Here is a 14,466-nt window from a genome sequence, read left to right as displayed (position 1 = left end):
CAGCGCTCCGGGGAATCGCTCGACGAGTTTGTTGAGAAACTCACTGCGCTCGCCAGGGACTGTGACCACCAGGATGTGACAGGGGAAGTCCATATGAACCTGCACATCAGAGATTCTTTCGTGTCCGGCATCCGCTCGACCTACATCCGGCAGCGACTGCTCGAAAACGGGGCAATAGACCTCCAGGAGACGCTAACGCTCGCCTCCTCGCTGGAGGTGGCCCGACTTAACTTGGGTACATACCCCGCGGACTCTGCCAGCCCCCCCCGGACTTCCTCAGACTCGCCCGTATTACAGGCCTGCGCCACGCGGCGACCCGCTCACCATGGGGGCACACCTTGCTACTTCTGCGGGCAGGGCCAGCACCCACGCCCACGCTGCCCAGCCCGCTCCGCGATCTGCTGCGACTGCGGGAAGAAAGGGCACTTTGCGAGGATCTGCCTGGCCAGACCCAGGGGCCAGAAAAACAAAGAACAAAGGCCTCGCAATGCTGCTGCGCACCGACCCGACACGTCCTCTTCTGACGCGTCATCAGCCTCGTGCGAATCATGGGAACAGCCATCTTCTCGACCCGACACGTGCGACCAACGGCAGCGGCCATTTTACGACTCCGACTACCCGCGACTGGGTGCGGTCACCCTCGATCAAACTCGGCCAAAACACCTGCAGGACTCCATGATGCAGGTCCAGGTCAACGGGCACGACACTGCATGCCTCTTCGACTCCGGGAGCACGGAGAGCTTTATCCACCCTGAAACGGTAAGGCGCTGCTCCCTACGCACCCATCCCACATCCCAAACCATAGCCCTCGCATCTGGGTCCCACTCGGTACAAATCACGGGGTACTGTATTGCGGATCTCTCGATCCAGGGCGCCAAATACACCCGTTTCAAATTTTATATCCTCCCTCACCTCTATGCCCCCCTGCTGCTCGGACTGGATTTCCAGTGCAGCCACCGAAGCCTGACATTGAAGTTCGGCGGACCCTTGCCCCCCCTTACGGTGTGCTGCCTTGCGACACTGAAAGTTGCACCCCCCTCGCTATTCGCTAACCTCACTCCTGACTGTAAGCCCGTCGCCACCAGGAGCCGGCGCTACAGTGCCCAAGATATGGCTTTTATCAAGTCAGAGGTCCAGCGTTTACTGGGAGAGGGGGTCATCGAGGCTAGCAACAGCCCTTGGAGAGCGCAAGTGGTGGTAGTCCAGTCCGGGGAGAAGAAACGGATGGTCGTGGATTATAGCCAGACCATAAACCGATTCACGCAGCTTGATGCGTACCCCCTTCCTCGCATCGCGGAAATGGTAAATCGGATCGCCCAATACAGAGTCTTTTCCACGGTCGACCTCAAATCTGCCTACCACCAGCTCCCCATCCGACCAAAAGACCGCCTCTATACTGCCTTCGAAGCAGCCGGCCGGCTCTTCCACTTCCTCAGGGTCCCCTTTGGTGTCACAAATGGGGTCTTCGTCTTTCAAAGGGCGATGGACCAAATGGTGGACCAGTACGGTTTGCGGGCTACATACTCGTACTTGGACAATGTCACCATCTGCGGCCATGATCAGCAGGACCATGACGCTAACCTCAAAAAGTTCCTCCAGACCGCCCGAGCCCTTAACCTGACCTATAACGAGGGCAAATGCGTTTTCCACACCACCCGGCTGGCCATCCTCGGCTATGTCGTGAAAGACGGGGTCCTAGGTCCCGACCCCGACCGCATGCGCCCCCTTGAGGAACTCCCTCTCCCCCGCAGCCTCAAGGCCCTCAAACGGTGCTTGGGGCTTTTCTCCTATTACGCCCAGTGGGTCCCCAAGTATGCGGACAAAGCCCACCCACTCCTAAAGACCACCACTTTTCCCCTCTCGGCTGAGGCCCAATTGGCCTTCAACCGCATCAAGGCCGACATCATCAAGGCCGCCATGCACGCGGTGGACGAAACCATCCCTTTCCAGGTAGAGAGCGATGCATCAGACATCGCCCTGGCTGCTACCCTCAATCAAGGAGGCAGACCAGTAGCGTTCTTCTCCTGAACCCTCACTGCCTCCGAGATTCGACACTCTGCAGTCGAAAAGGAGGCACAAGCCATTGTGGAGGCTGTGTGGCGCTGGAGACACTACCTCGCCGGTAGGAGGTTTACCCTCGTCACCGACCAACGGTCGGTCGCCTATATGTTCGATAACACGCAACGGGGCAAAATAAAGAACGATAAAATTTTGAGGTGGAGGATCGAACTCTCCACCTACTCGTACGATATCAAGTATCGTCCAGGGGAGCTCAACGAGCCCCCAGATGCCCTGTCCCGCGGCACATGCGCCAACGCGCAGGAGGACCGCCTGCAAGCCATCCACAATGACCTCTGCCACCCGGGGGTTACCCGGCTCGTCCATTTCATCAAGTCCCGCAACCTACCTTACTCAACCAAGGAGGTCAAGGCCATGGTCAGGGCCTGCCAGGTCTGTGCGGAGTGCAAACCGCACTTCTATCGGCCAGACAAGGTTCGGCTCGTGAAGGCCTCGGGCCCCTTTGAGCGACTGAGCGTGGACTTCAAGGGGCCCCTCCCGTCCACCAACCGTTATGCCTATTTCCTCACCGTGATCGATGAGTTCTCCCGTTTCCCATTCGCCATTCCCTGCACCGACATGACCTCAGCCACGGTGATTAAGGCACTGCACAGCATCTTCACCCTGTTCGGTTTCCCTGCTTATATCCACAGCGACCGGGGTACATCGTTCATGAGCGATGAACTGCATCAGTATCTGCTCAGCAAAGGCATCGCCTCGAGCAGAACGACCAGCTATAACCCACGGGGAAACGGGCAGGTGGAGAGGGAGAACGCGACCGTGTGGAAGGCTGTCCTTCTGGCCCTGCGGTCGAGAAATCTCCCAACCACCCGCTGGCAGGAGGTCCTACCCGATGCCCTACACTCCATTAGGTCACTCCTCTGCACGGCCACAAATGAGACCCCTCATGAGCGATTGTTTCGCTTCCCCAGGAAGTCTACCTCCGGGGTCTCGCTTCCACCTTGGCTGACGGCTCTGGGACCTGTTCTTCTCTGGAGGCACGCGAGGAGCCATAAAACGGACCCCCTAGTTGAAAAGGTCCGACTGCTCCACGCCAACCCGTTACGCCTACGTGGAGTACTCCGACGGCAGGCAAGATACGGTTTCCCTCCGGGATCTGGCGCCCGCTGGATCCTCCACCACAGACGCCCCTTCCCGCGCCGCTCCCCTGCAGGACCCGTCGCCCCCTACAACACACCCCCTTCCGGCCCTACCACCCGTTGGTGAGCTCCTACCGTGCGCCCCCACTTTACACACCCCGCCGGCGCCGGCTCCGCTACCCCCGGCCCTGCCTAATTCCTCTGCCCCGACCCGGACCGAAGCTCCGACCGCTGTGCTCCCGGATGTGCCCTCAACCGGGACGTCCGTGCCCACAACCGGGACGTCCGTGCCCGCCGCACCACCGCCCGAACTGAGGAGATCGAGGAGGACGATCCGGCCGCCGAGACGGATGGACCTATGATGGCACTTCACCCCCGCCGGACTCCTTTTTAAACAGGGGGTGAATGTGATGAACGGTTACTGCCTTATCATCATGTAAGGTCATGTCCCCTTTAAGACCAGGCTTGGAACCCTGGGGACTCCGCCTCTGGCTCCGCCCATCTGGGAGCCATACATAAAGGCCTGCCTCATGGTCTGTATAGCAGTCAGCTCTCGTCCATATCTGTAGCACAGTTATTAGCCTAATAAAGCCTTCTTTACAGTTTAATCTCTAAGCATCATTATTGAGGGTACCTCACAACCTCTCTCTTCAACTTCCTCCAGCCAGTCTGAGGGGTCACCTGACTCTAACATTCACTTATACACTAGTGAGACTCGCAGTGATCAATCAGTGAATTACAACACAACCATGATGTCACTGCAAGGGACCCTTGTTACTTGTTAAAGAGGGAGTCTCTCTCTCTCTCTACCTGTCAGGGATCCCTCTTAAAGAGGAAGCCTCACTCTCTGTCAGGGACTCCTGTTACAGAGGGAGTCTCACACTCTGTCTCTCTCTCTCCATCAGGGACCGCTGTTAATGAGGGAGTTTCTATCTCTCATGTAAGAGACCCTTGTTAAAGAGAGAGTCTCTCTCTTCCTCCATCAGGGACCGCTGTTAATGAGGGAGTTTCTATCTCTCATGTAAGAGACCCTTGTTAAAGAGAGAGTCTCTCTCTTCCTCCATCAGGGACCACTGTTAAAGAGGGAGTATTTCTCTCTCTCCGTCAGGGACTCCTGTTACAGAGGGAGTCTCTCTCTCTCTCTGTCAGGAACCCCTGTTACAGAGGGAGTCTCTCTCTCTCTCTGTCAGGGACTCCTGTTAATAAGAAAGTTTCTATCTCTCTCTGTCAGGAACGCCTGTTACAGAGGGAGTCTCTCTCTCTCTCTGTCTCACTGTCAGTGGCCTCTGTTACAGAGGGAGTCTCTCTCTCTCTCTGTCAGGGACCCCTGTTACAGAGGGAGTCTCTCTCTCTCTCTCTCTCTCTGTCAGGAACCCCTGTTACAGAGGGAGTCTCTCTCTCTCTGTCAGGGACCCCTGTTACAGAGGGAATCTCCCTCTCTCTCTCTCTCTCTCTGTCAGGAACCCCTGTTACAGAGGGAGTCTCTCTCTCTCTCACTGTCAGCGACCCCTGTTACAGAGGGAGTCTCTCTCTCTCTCTCTGTCTCACTGTCAGGAACCCCTGTTACAGAGGGAGTCTCTCTCTCTCTCTGTCAGGGACCCCTGTTACAGAGGGAGTCTCTCTCTCTCTCTCTCTCTCTCTGTCAGGGACCCCTGTTACAGAGGGAGTCTCTCTCTCTCTCTGTCAGGGCCCCTGTTACAGAGGGAGTCTCTCTCTCACTGTCAGGGCCCCTGTTACAGAGGGAGTCTCTCTCTCACTGTCAGGGACCCCTGTTACAGAGGGAGTCTCCCTTTCTCTCTCTCTCTCACTGTCAGGGACCCCTGTTACAGAGGGAGTCTCTCTCTCTCTCTGTCTCACTGTCAGGGACCCCTGTTACAGAGGGAGTCTCTCTCTCTCTCTCTGTCTCACTGTCAGGGATCCCTGTTACAGAGGGAGTCTCTCTCTCTGTCTGTCAGGGACCCCTGTTAAAGAGGGAGTCTCTCGCTCGCTCTCTATCTGTCTCAGTGTCAGGGACCCCTGTTACAGAAGGAGTCTCTGTCTGTCTCTCTCTCTGTCTCACTGTCAGCGACCCCTGTTAAAGAGGGAGTCTCTCTCTCTCTCTCTGTCTCACTGTCAGGGAGCCCTGTTACAGAGGGAGTCTCTCTCTCTCTCTTTGTCAGCGACCCCTGTTACAGAGGGAGTCTCTCTCTCTCTGACAGGGACCCCTGTTACAGAGGGAGTCTCTCTCTCTCTCTCTCTCTCTCACCGTCAGGGACCCCTGTTACAGAGGGAGTCTCTCTCTCTCTGTCTCACTGTCAGGGACCCCTGTTACAGAGGGAGTCTCTCTCTCTGTCTCACTGTCAGAGAGCCCTGTTACAGAGGGAGTCTCTCTCTCTGTCTCACTGTCAGGGACCCCTGTTACAGAGGGAGTCTCTCTCTCTGTCTCACTGTCAGGGAGCCCTGATACAGAGGGAGTCTCTCTCTCTGTCTCACTGTCAGGGACCCCTGTTACAGAGGGAGTCTCTCTCTCTCTCTCACTGTCAGGGAGCCCTGTTACAGAGGGAGTCTCTCTCTCTCTCTTTGTCAGCGACCCCTGTTACAGAGGGAGTCTCTCTCTCTCTGTCAGGGACCCCTGTTACAGAGGGAGTCTCTCTCTCTCTCTCTCTCTCTCTCACTGTCAGGGACCCCTGTTACAGAGGGAGTCTCTCTCTCTCTCTCTCTCTCTGTCTCACTGTCACGGACCCCTGTTACAGAGGGAGTCTCTCTCTCTCTCTCTCTCTCTGTCTCACTGTCACGGACTCCTGTTACAGAGGGAGTCTCTCTCTCTGTCTCACTGTCAGCGACCCCTGTTACAGAGGGAGTCTCTCTCTCTCTCTGTCTCACTGTCAGGGACCCCTGTTACAGAGGGAGTCTCTCTCTCTCTCTGTCAGGGACCCCTGTTACAGAGGGAGTCTCTCTCTCTCTCTCTCTCTGTCAGGAACCCCTGTTACAGAGGGAGTCTCTCTCTCTCTGTCAGGGACCCCTGTTACAGAGGGAGTCTCTCTCTCTCTCTCTCTCTCTGTCAGGAACCCCTGTTACAGAGGGAGTCTCTCTCTCTCTCACTGTCAGCGACCCCTGTTACAGAGGGAGTCTCTCTCTCTCTCTCTGTCTCACTGTCAGGAACCCCTGTTACAGAGGGAGTCTCTCTCTCTCTCTGTCAGGGACCCCTGTTACAGAGTGAGTCTCTCTCTCTCTGTCAGGGACCCCTGTTACAGAGGGAGTCTCTCTCTCTCTCTCTGTCAGGGCCCCTGTTACAGAGGGAGTCTCTCTCTCACTGTCAGGGCCCCTGTTACAGAGGGAGTCTCTCTCTCACTGTCAGGGACCCCTGTTACAGAGGGAGTCTCCCTCTCTCTCTCTCTCTCACTGTCAGGGACCCCTGTTACAGAGGGAGTCTCTCTCTCTCTCTGTCTCACTGTCAGGGACCCCTGTTACAGAGGGAGTCTCTCTCTCTGTCTGTCAGGGACCCCTGTTAAAGAGGGAGTCTCTCGCTCGCTCTCTATCTGTCTCAGTGTCAGGGACCCCTGTTACAGAAGGAGTCTCTGTTTGTCTCTCTCTCTGTCTCACTGTCAGCGACCCCTGTTAAAGAGGGAGTCTCTCTCTCTCTCTCTGTCTCACTGTCAGGGAGCCCTGTTACAGAGGGAGTCTCTCTCTCTCTCTTTGTCAGCTACCCCTGTTACAGAGGGAGTCTCTCTCTCTCTGACAGGGACCCCTGTTACAGAGGGAGTCTCTCTCTCTCTCTCTCTCTCTCTCACCGTCAGGGACCCCTGTTACAGAGGGAGTCTCTCTCTCTCTGTCTCACTGTCAGGGACCCCTGTTACAGAGGGAGTCTCTCTCTCTCTGTCTCACTGTCAGAGAGCCCAGTTACAGAGGGAGTCTCTCTCTCTGTCTCACTGTCAGGGACCCCTGTTACAGAGGGAGTCTCTCTCTCTGTCTCACTGTCAGAGAGCCCTGATACAGAGGGAGTCTCTCTCTCTGTCTCACTGTCAGGGACCCCTGTTACAGAGGGAGTCTCTCTCTCTCTCTCACTGTCAGGGAGCCCTGTTACAGAGGGAGTCTCTCTCTTTTTGTCAGCGACCCCTGTTACAGAGGGAGTCTCTCTCTCTCTGTCAGGGACCCCTGTTACAGAGGGAGTCTCTCTCTCTCTCTCTCTCTCTCTGTCTCACTGTCACGGACTCCTGTTACAGAGGGAGTCTCTCTCTCTGTCTCACTGTCAGCGACCCCTGTTACAGAGGGAGTCTCTCTCTCTCTCTGTCTCACTGTCAGGGACCCCTGTTACAGAGGGAGTCTCTCTCTCTCTCTCTCTCTGTCTCACTGTCAGGGACCCCTGTTACAGAGGGAGTCTCTCTCTCTCTCTCTCTGCCTCACTCTCAGGGACCCCTGTTACAGAGGGAGTGTCTCTCTCTCTCTCTCTGTCTCACTGTCAGTGACCCCTGTTACAGAGGGAGTCTCTCTCCCTCTCTCTCTCTCTCACTGTCAGGGGCCCCTGTTACAGAGGGAGTCTCTCTCTCTCTCTCTGTCTCACTGTCACGGACCCCTGTTACAGAGGGAGTCTCTCTCTCTCCGTCTCGCTGTCACCGACCCCTGTTACAGAGGGAATCTCTCTCTCTCTCTCTCTCTGTCTCACTGTCAGGGACCCCTGTTACAGAGGGAGTCTCTCTCTCTCTCTCTCTCTGTCAGGGACCCCTGTTACAGAGGGAGTCTCTCTCTCTTTCTCACTGTCAGCGACCCCTGTTACAGAGGGAATCCCTCTCTCTCTTTCCGTCTCACTGGAAGGGACCCCTGTTACGAAGGGAGTCTCTCTCTCTCTACGTCAGGGTCTCCTGTTGAAGGGGGTACTCACTATGAGAGGAGGAGCCAGTGTGACTCGATCGAACACATGCTGGGTATTGACCTGCACAGTCCTGGAAACCTCTCCACTGCCCGATGCCTGCTCGCCTTCCGAGGACACAATCACAGGTGGGATCTTACTCTGCACATCTTGAGCAGAAGTAACGCACACCTGCAGAGAGTTCAAGAAAACAGTTGACAAATTAAATTTAAACTCCCAACCCGAGGGAGCGCTGCACTGTCAGAGGGTCAGTACTGAGGGAGTGCTGCACTGTCAGAGGGTCAGTACTGAGGGAGTGCTGCACTGTCAGAGGGTCAGTACTGAGGGAGTGCCGCACTGTCAGAGGGTCAGTACTGAGGGAGTGCCGCACTGTCAGAGGGTCAGTACTGAGGGAGCGCTGCACTGTCAGAGGGTCAGTACTGAGGGAGTGCCGCACTGTCAGAGGGTCAGTACTGAGGGAGTGCTGCACTGTCAGAGGGTCAGTACTGAGGGAGTGCCGCACTGTCAGAGGGTCAGTACTGAGGGAGCGTTGCACTGTCATTGGGTCAGTACTGAGGGAGCGCTGCACTGTCAGAGGGTCAGTACTGAGGGAGCGCTGCACTGTCAGAGGGTCAGTACTGAGGGAGTGCCGCACTGTCAGAGGGTCAGTACTGAGGGAGCGTTGCACTGTCATTGGGTCAGTACTGAGGGAGCGCTGCACTGTCAGAGGGTCAGTACTGAGGGAGTGCCGCACTGTCAGAGGGTCAGTACTGAGGGAGCGTTGCACTGTCATTGGGTCAGTACTGAGGGAGCGCTGCACTGTCATTGGGTCAGTACTGAGGGAGCGCTGCACTGTCAGAGGGTCAGTACTGAGGGAGTGCCGCACTGTCAGAGGGTCAGTACTGAGGGAGCGTTGCACTGTCATTGGGTCAGTACTGAGGGAGCGCTGCACTGTCAGAGGGTCAGTACTGAGGGAGTGCCGCACTGTGAGAGGGTCAGTACTGAGGGAGTGCTGCACTGTCAGAGGGTCAGTACTGAGGGAGTGCTGCACTGTCAGAGGGTCAGTACTGAGGGAGCGCAGCACTGTCAGAGGGTCAGTACTGAGGGAGTGCCGCACTGTCATTGGGTCAGTACTGAGGGAGCGCTGCACTGTCAGAGGGTCAGTACTGAGGGAGCGCTGCACTGTCAGAGGGTCAGTACTGAGGGAGCGCTGCACTGTCAGAGGGTCAGTACTGAGGGAGTGCCGCACTGTGAGAGGGTCAGTACTGAGGGAGTGCTGCACTGTCAGAGGGTCAGTACTGAGGGAGTGCTGCACTGTCAGAGGGTCAGTACTGAGGGAGCGCAGCACTGTCAGAGGGTCAGTACTGAGGGAGTGCCGCACTGTCAGAGGGTCAGTACTGAGGGAGCGCAGCACTGTCAGAGGGTCAGTACTGAGGGAGTGCTGCACTGTCATTGGGTCATTTCTGAGGAAATGCCGCACTGTCAGAGGGTTAGTACTGAGGGAACGCCGCACTGTCAGAGGGTCAGTACTGAGGGAGCGCCGCACTGTCAGAGGGTCAGTACTGAGGGAGTGCTGCACTGTCATTGGGTCATTTCTGAGGAAATGCCGCACTGTCAGAGGGTCAGTACTGAGGGAGTGCTGCACTGTCAGAGGGTCAGTACTGAGGGAGCGCAGCACTGTCAGAGGGTCAGTACTGAGGGAGTGCTGCACTGTCAGAGGGTCAGTACTGAGGGAGCGCCGCACTGTCAGACGGTCAGTACTGAGGGAGTGCCGCACTGTCAGAGGGTCAGTACTGAGGGAGTGCTGCACTGTCAGAGGGTCAGTACTGAGGGAGCGCAGCACTGTCAGACGGTCAGTACTGAGGGAGTGCCGCACTGTCAGAGGGTCAGTACTGAGGGAGTGCTGCACTGTCAGAGGGTCAGTACTGAGGGAGTGCTGCACTGTCAGAGGGTCAGTACTGAGCGAGTGCCGCACTGTCAGAGGGTCAGTACTGAGGGAGCGCCGCACTGTCAGAGGGTCAGTACTGAGCGAGTGCTGCACTGTCAGAGGGTCAGTACTGAGGGAGTGCTGCACTGTCAGAGGGTCAGTACTGAGCGAGTGCCGCACTGTCAGAGGGTCAGTACTGAGGGAGTGCTGCACTGTCAGAGGGTCAGTACTGAGCGAGTGCTGCACTGTCAGAGGGTCAGTACTGAGGGAGCGCAGCACTGTCAGACGGTCAGTACTGAGGGAGTGCCGCACTGTCAGAGGGTCAGTACTGAGGGAGTGCTGCACTGTCAGAGGGTCAGTACTGAGGGAGCGCAGCACTGTCAGACGGTCAGTACTGAGGGAGTGCCGCACTGTCAGAGGGTCAGCACTGAGTGAGTGCTGCACTGTCAGAGGGTCAGTACTGAGGGAGTGCCGCACTGTCAGAGGGTCAGTACTGAGGGAGTGCCGCACTGTCAGAGGGTCAGCACTGAGTGAGTGCTGCACTGTCAGAGGGTCAGTACTGAGGGAGAGCTGCACTGTCAGAGGGTCAGTACTGAGGGAATGCCGCACTGTCAGACGGTCAGTACTGAGGGAGTGCTGCACTGTCAGAGGGTCAGCACTGAGTGAGCGCTGCACTGTCAGAGGGTCAGTACTGAGGGAATGCCGCACTGTTAGAGGGTCAGTACTGAGGGAGTGCTGCACTGTCAGAGGGTCAGCACTGAGTGAGCGCTGCACTGTCAGAGGGTCAGTACTGAGGGAATGCCGCACTGTCAGAGGGTCAGTACTGAGGGAGTGCTGCACTGTCAGAGGGTCAGTACTGAGTGAGCGCTGCACTGTCGGTGGGTCAGTACTGAGGGAGAGCTGCACTGTCAGAGGGTCAGTACTGAGGGATCACCGCACTGTCAGAGGGTCAGTACTGAGGGAGTGCTGCACTGTCAGAGGGTCAGCACTGAGTGAGCGCTGCACTGTCAGAGGGTCAATACTCAGGGAGTGCTGCACTGTCAGAGGGTCAGTACTGAGGGAGTGCCGCACTGTCAGAGGGTCAGTACTCAGGGAGCGCCGCACTGTCAGAGGGTCAGTACTGAGGGAGCGCTGCACTGTCAGAGAGTCAGTACTGAGGGAATGCCACACTGCCAGAGGGTCAGTACTCAGGGAGTGCCGCACTGTCAGAGGGTCAGTACTGAGGGAGTGCTGCACTGTCAGAGGGTCAGTACTGAGAGAGTTCCGCACTCTCATAGGGTCAGTACTGAGGGAGTGCCGCACTGTCAGAGGGTCAGTACTGAGAGTGCTGCACTGTCAGAGGGTCAGTACTGAGGGAGTGCCACACTGTCAGAGGGTCAGTTCTGAGAGAGTGCCACAATGTCAGAGGGTCATTACTGAGGGAGTACAGCAATGTCAGAGGGTCGGTACTGAAGGAGCGCCGCACTGTCAGAGGGTCAGTACTGAAGGAGTGACACACTGTCAAAGGGTCAGTATTGAGGGAGTGCTGCACTGTCAAAGGGACAGTATTGAGGGAGCGGCGCACTATCAGAGGGTCAGTACTGAGGGAGCGGCGCACTGTCAGAGGGTCAGTTCTGAGGGATCGCTGCACTGTTGGATGGTCAGTACTGAGGGAGTGCCGCACTGTCAGAGGGTCAGTATTGAGGGAGCGTGGCACTGTCGGAGGGTCAGTATTGACGGAGCGCCGCACTGTCAGAGGGTCAGTATTGAGGGAGCATGGCACTGTCGAAGGGTCAGTATTGACGGAGCGCCGCACTGTCAGAGGGTCAGTACTGAGGGAGTGCCGCACTGTCAGAGGGTCAGTACTGAGGGAGTGCCGCACTTTCAGAGGGTCAGTATTGAGGGAGCTTGGCACTGTCGGAGGGTCAGTATTGACGGAGCACCGCACTGTCGGAGGGTCAGTATTGACGGAGCGCCGCACTGTCGGAGGGTCAGTATTGAGGGAGAGCCGCACTGTCGGAGGGTCAGTATTGAGGGAGAGCCGCACTGTCGGAGGGTTAGTATTGAGGGAGAGCCGCACTTTCGGAGGGTCAGTATTGTGGGAGAACCGCACTGTCGGGGGGTCAGTATTGAGGGCGAGCCGCACTGTTGGAGGGTCAGTATTGAGGGAGCACCGCACTGTCGGAGGGTCAGTACTGAGGGAGCACCGCACTGTCGGAGGGTCAGCACTGAAGGAGTGCCGCACTATCGGAGGGTCAGTATTGAGGGAGAGCCGCACTTTCGGAAGGTCAGTATTGAGGGAGTGCCGCACTCTCAGAGGGACAGTATTGAGGGAGAGCCGCACTATCGGAGGGTCAGTACTGAGGAAGTGACGCACTGTCGGAGGATCAGTATTGAGGGAGAGCCGCACTATCGGAGAGTCAGTATAGAGGGATAGCCGCACGGTCGGAGGGTCAGTATTGAGGGAGAGTCGCATTGTCGGAGGGTCAGTATTGAGGGAGTGCCACATTGTCAGAGGGTCAGTATTGAGGGAGCACCTCACTGCCCCAGAGATTGCACTGTCAATATGATTTTTTTTTAAGGCCACCCTGTTTATAGCTGTACCTGAGATGCTCCAGAATGGTCGCCAGGGACATTAGAATTGACCGAAGCAGCAGACAGACTGGTCATGTGTTCCCACTGTAGGTAGACAGATATTATTACCACCATCAAACAATCCCGGGACCAGTCCAGAGATAATCCCAACAGCCATAAACCACTTTACACAATCCCAATGGAGCCAAACATTTTCCCCTTCACTCCCACTGTACACAATCCCAATGGACCTAAACCCCTTCCTGTTCACTCCCACTGTACACAATCCCAATGGACCCAAACCCCTTCCCGTTCACCCCCACTGCACACAATCCCAATGGACCCAAACCCCTTCCCGTTCACTCCCACTGTACACAATCCCAATGGACCCAAACCCCTTCCCGTTCACCCACACTGCACACAATCCCAATGGACCCAAACCCCTTCCCGTTCACTCCCACTGTACACAATCCCAATGGACCCAAACACCTTCCCGTTCACTCCCACTGTACGCAATCCCAATGGACCCAAACCCCTTCCCGTTCACTCCCACTGTGCACAATCCCAATGGACCCAAACCCCTTCATATTCATTCCCACTGTACACAATCCCAATGGACCCAAACCCCTCCATATTCATTCCCAATCCCAAAGGATCCAAACCCCTTCACATTCACTCCCACTGTACACAATCCCAATGGACCTAAACCCCTTCCCGTTCACTCCCACTGTACATAATCCCCTTGGACTCAAACCTCTTCCTATCAATCCCACTGTAAATAATCCCAATGGACCCAAATATCTCCCCTTCACTCCCACTGTACACAATCCCAATGGACCCAAACCCCTTCCCATTCACTCCCACTGTACACAATCCCAATTGATCCAAACCCCTTCCCATTAACTCCCACTGTACACAATCCCAATGGATCTGAATTCTTCCTGTTTACTCCCATTGTAAACAAACCTAATGGACCCAAATCCCTTCCCATTCTTTCCTACTGTACACAATCCCAATGGAAACAAACACCTATCCGTTCATTCCCACTGTACACAATCCCAATGGACACAAACCCCTTCCCGTTCTTTCCCACTGCACACAATCCCAATGGACACAAACCCTTTCCTCTTCACTCCCACAATACACAATGCTGGTGCGTTTTGTTCACAATGAGCTTCCTGGATACACTGCCTCACCTCCTCTGCCTCGTGCAATCTTTTGATACCGCGATGTGAGCATCCGTCCTCTTCGAGATTTCCTTCCATTCTCCAATATGATCCCTAAAAAGAAAGTGGTGTGACTTGTTACTTGTGCTTCAGTGCAGCGCTCCCTCAGCCCTGACTCTCCAACAGTGCGGCGTTCCCTCAGCACTGACCCTCCGACAGTGCGGCGTTCCCTCCAGCACTGATCCTCCGACAGTGCGGCGTTCGCTCAGCACTGACCCTCCGACAGTGCGGCGTTCCCTCAGCACTGACCTTCTGACAGTGCGGCACTCCCTCAGTACTGACCCTCTGACAGTGCGGCACTCCCTCAGTACTGACCCTCTGACAGTGCGGCACTCCCTCAGTACTGACCCTCCGACAGTGCGGCGTTCCCTCAGCACTGACCTTCTGACAGTGCGGCACTCCCTCAGTACTGACCCTCTGACAGTGCGGCACTCCCTCAGTACTGACCCTCCCACATTGCGGAGCTCCCTCACTGCTGAGACTCCAACTGTGCGGCGTTACCTCAGTACCGGCCTTCCGACAGTGTGGCGCTCACACAGCACTGACCTTCCGAAAGTACAGAGCTCCCTCTGTCATGACCCTCCGACAGTGCGGCACTCCCTCAGTACTGACCCTCTGACAGTGCAGCACTCCCTCAGTACTGACACTCTGACAGTGCGGCGATCCCTCAGTACTGACCCTCCGACAGTGCGGCACTCCCTCAGTACTGACCCTCTGACAGTGCAGCACTCCCTCAGTACTGACCATCCGACAGTGCGGCACTCCCTCAGTACTGAC

General features: G+C 56.3%; 1 protein-coding gene across 3 annotated transcripts in view; it reads right to left on the bottom strand.

Annotated features, from left to right (window-relative positions):
* The window catches only part of LOC140392894 (forkhead box protein J2-like), a 62,816-nt gene extending 49,077 nt beyond the window's left edge, over positions 1–13,739 (bottom strand). For all 3 annotated transcript variants that reach the window (XM_072478660.1, XM_072478659.1, XM_072478658.1), the window contains exons 1-3: positions 13,660–13,739; positions 12,494–12,568; positions 8,017–8,175 (exon numbers count right to left, since the gene is read on the bottom strand). In XM_072478660.1, coding sequence (XP_072334761.1) covers positions 8,017–8,175; positions 12,494–12,568; positions 13,660–13,728 — 303 coding nt within the window. In that variant the 5' untranslated portion in view covers positions 13,729–13,739. The remainder of the gene's footprint in view (positions 1–8,016; positions 8,176–12,493; positions 12,569–13,659) is intronic.
* Between the last annotated feature and the right edge of the window lie 727 nt (positions 13,740–14,466).

Source organism: Scyliorhinus torazame, chromosome 16 (genome assembly GCF_047496885.1).
Source record: "Scyliorhinus torazame isolate Kashiwa2021f chromosome 16, sScyTor2.1, whole genome shotgun sequence".
In the NCBI taxonomy this organism is placed as follows: domain Eukaryota; kingdom Metazoa; phylum Chordata; class Chondrichthyes; order Carcharhiniformes; family Scyliorhinidae; genus Scyliorhinus; species Scyliorhinus torazame.
This window is presented reverse-complemented; position numbering and strand designations above follow the sequence as displayed.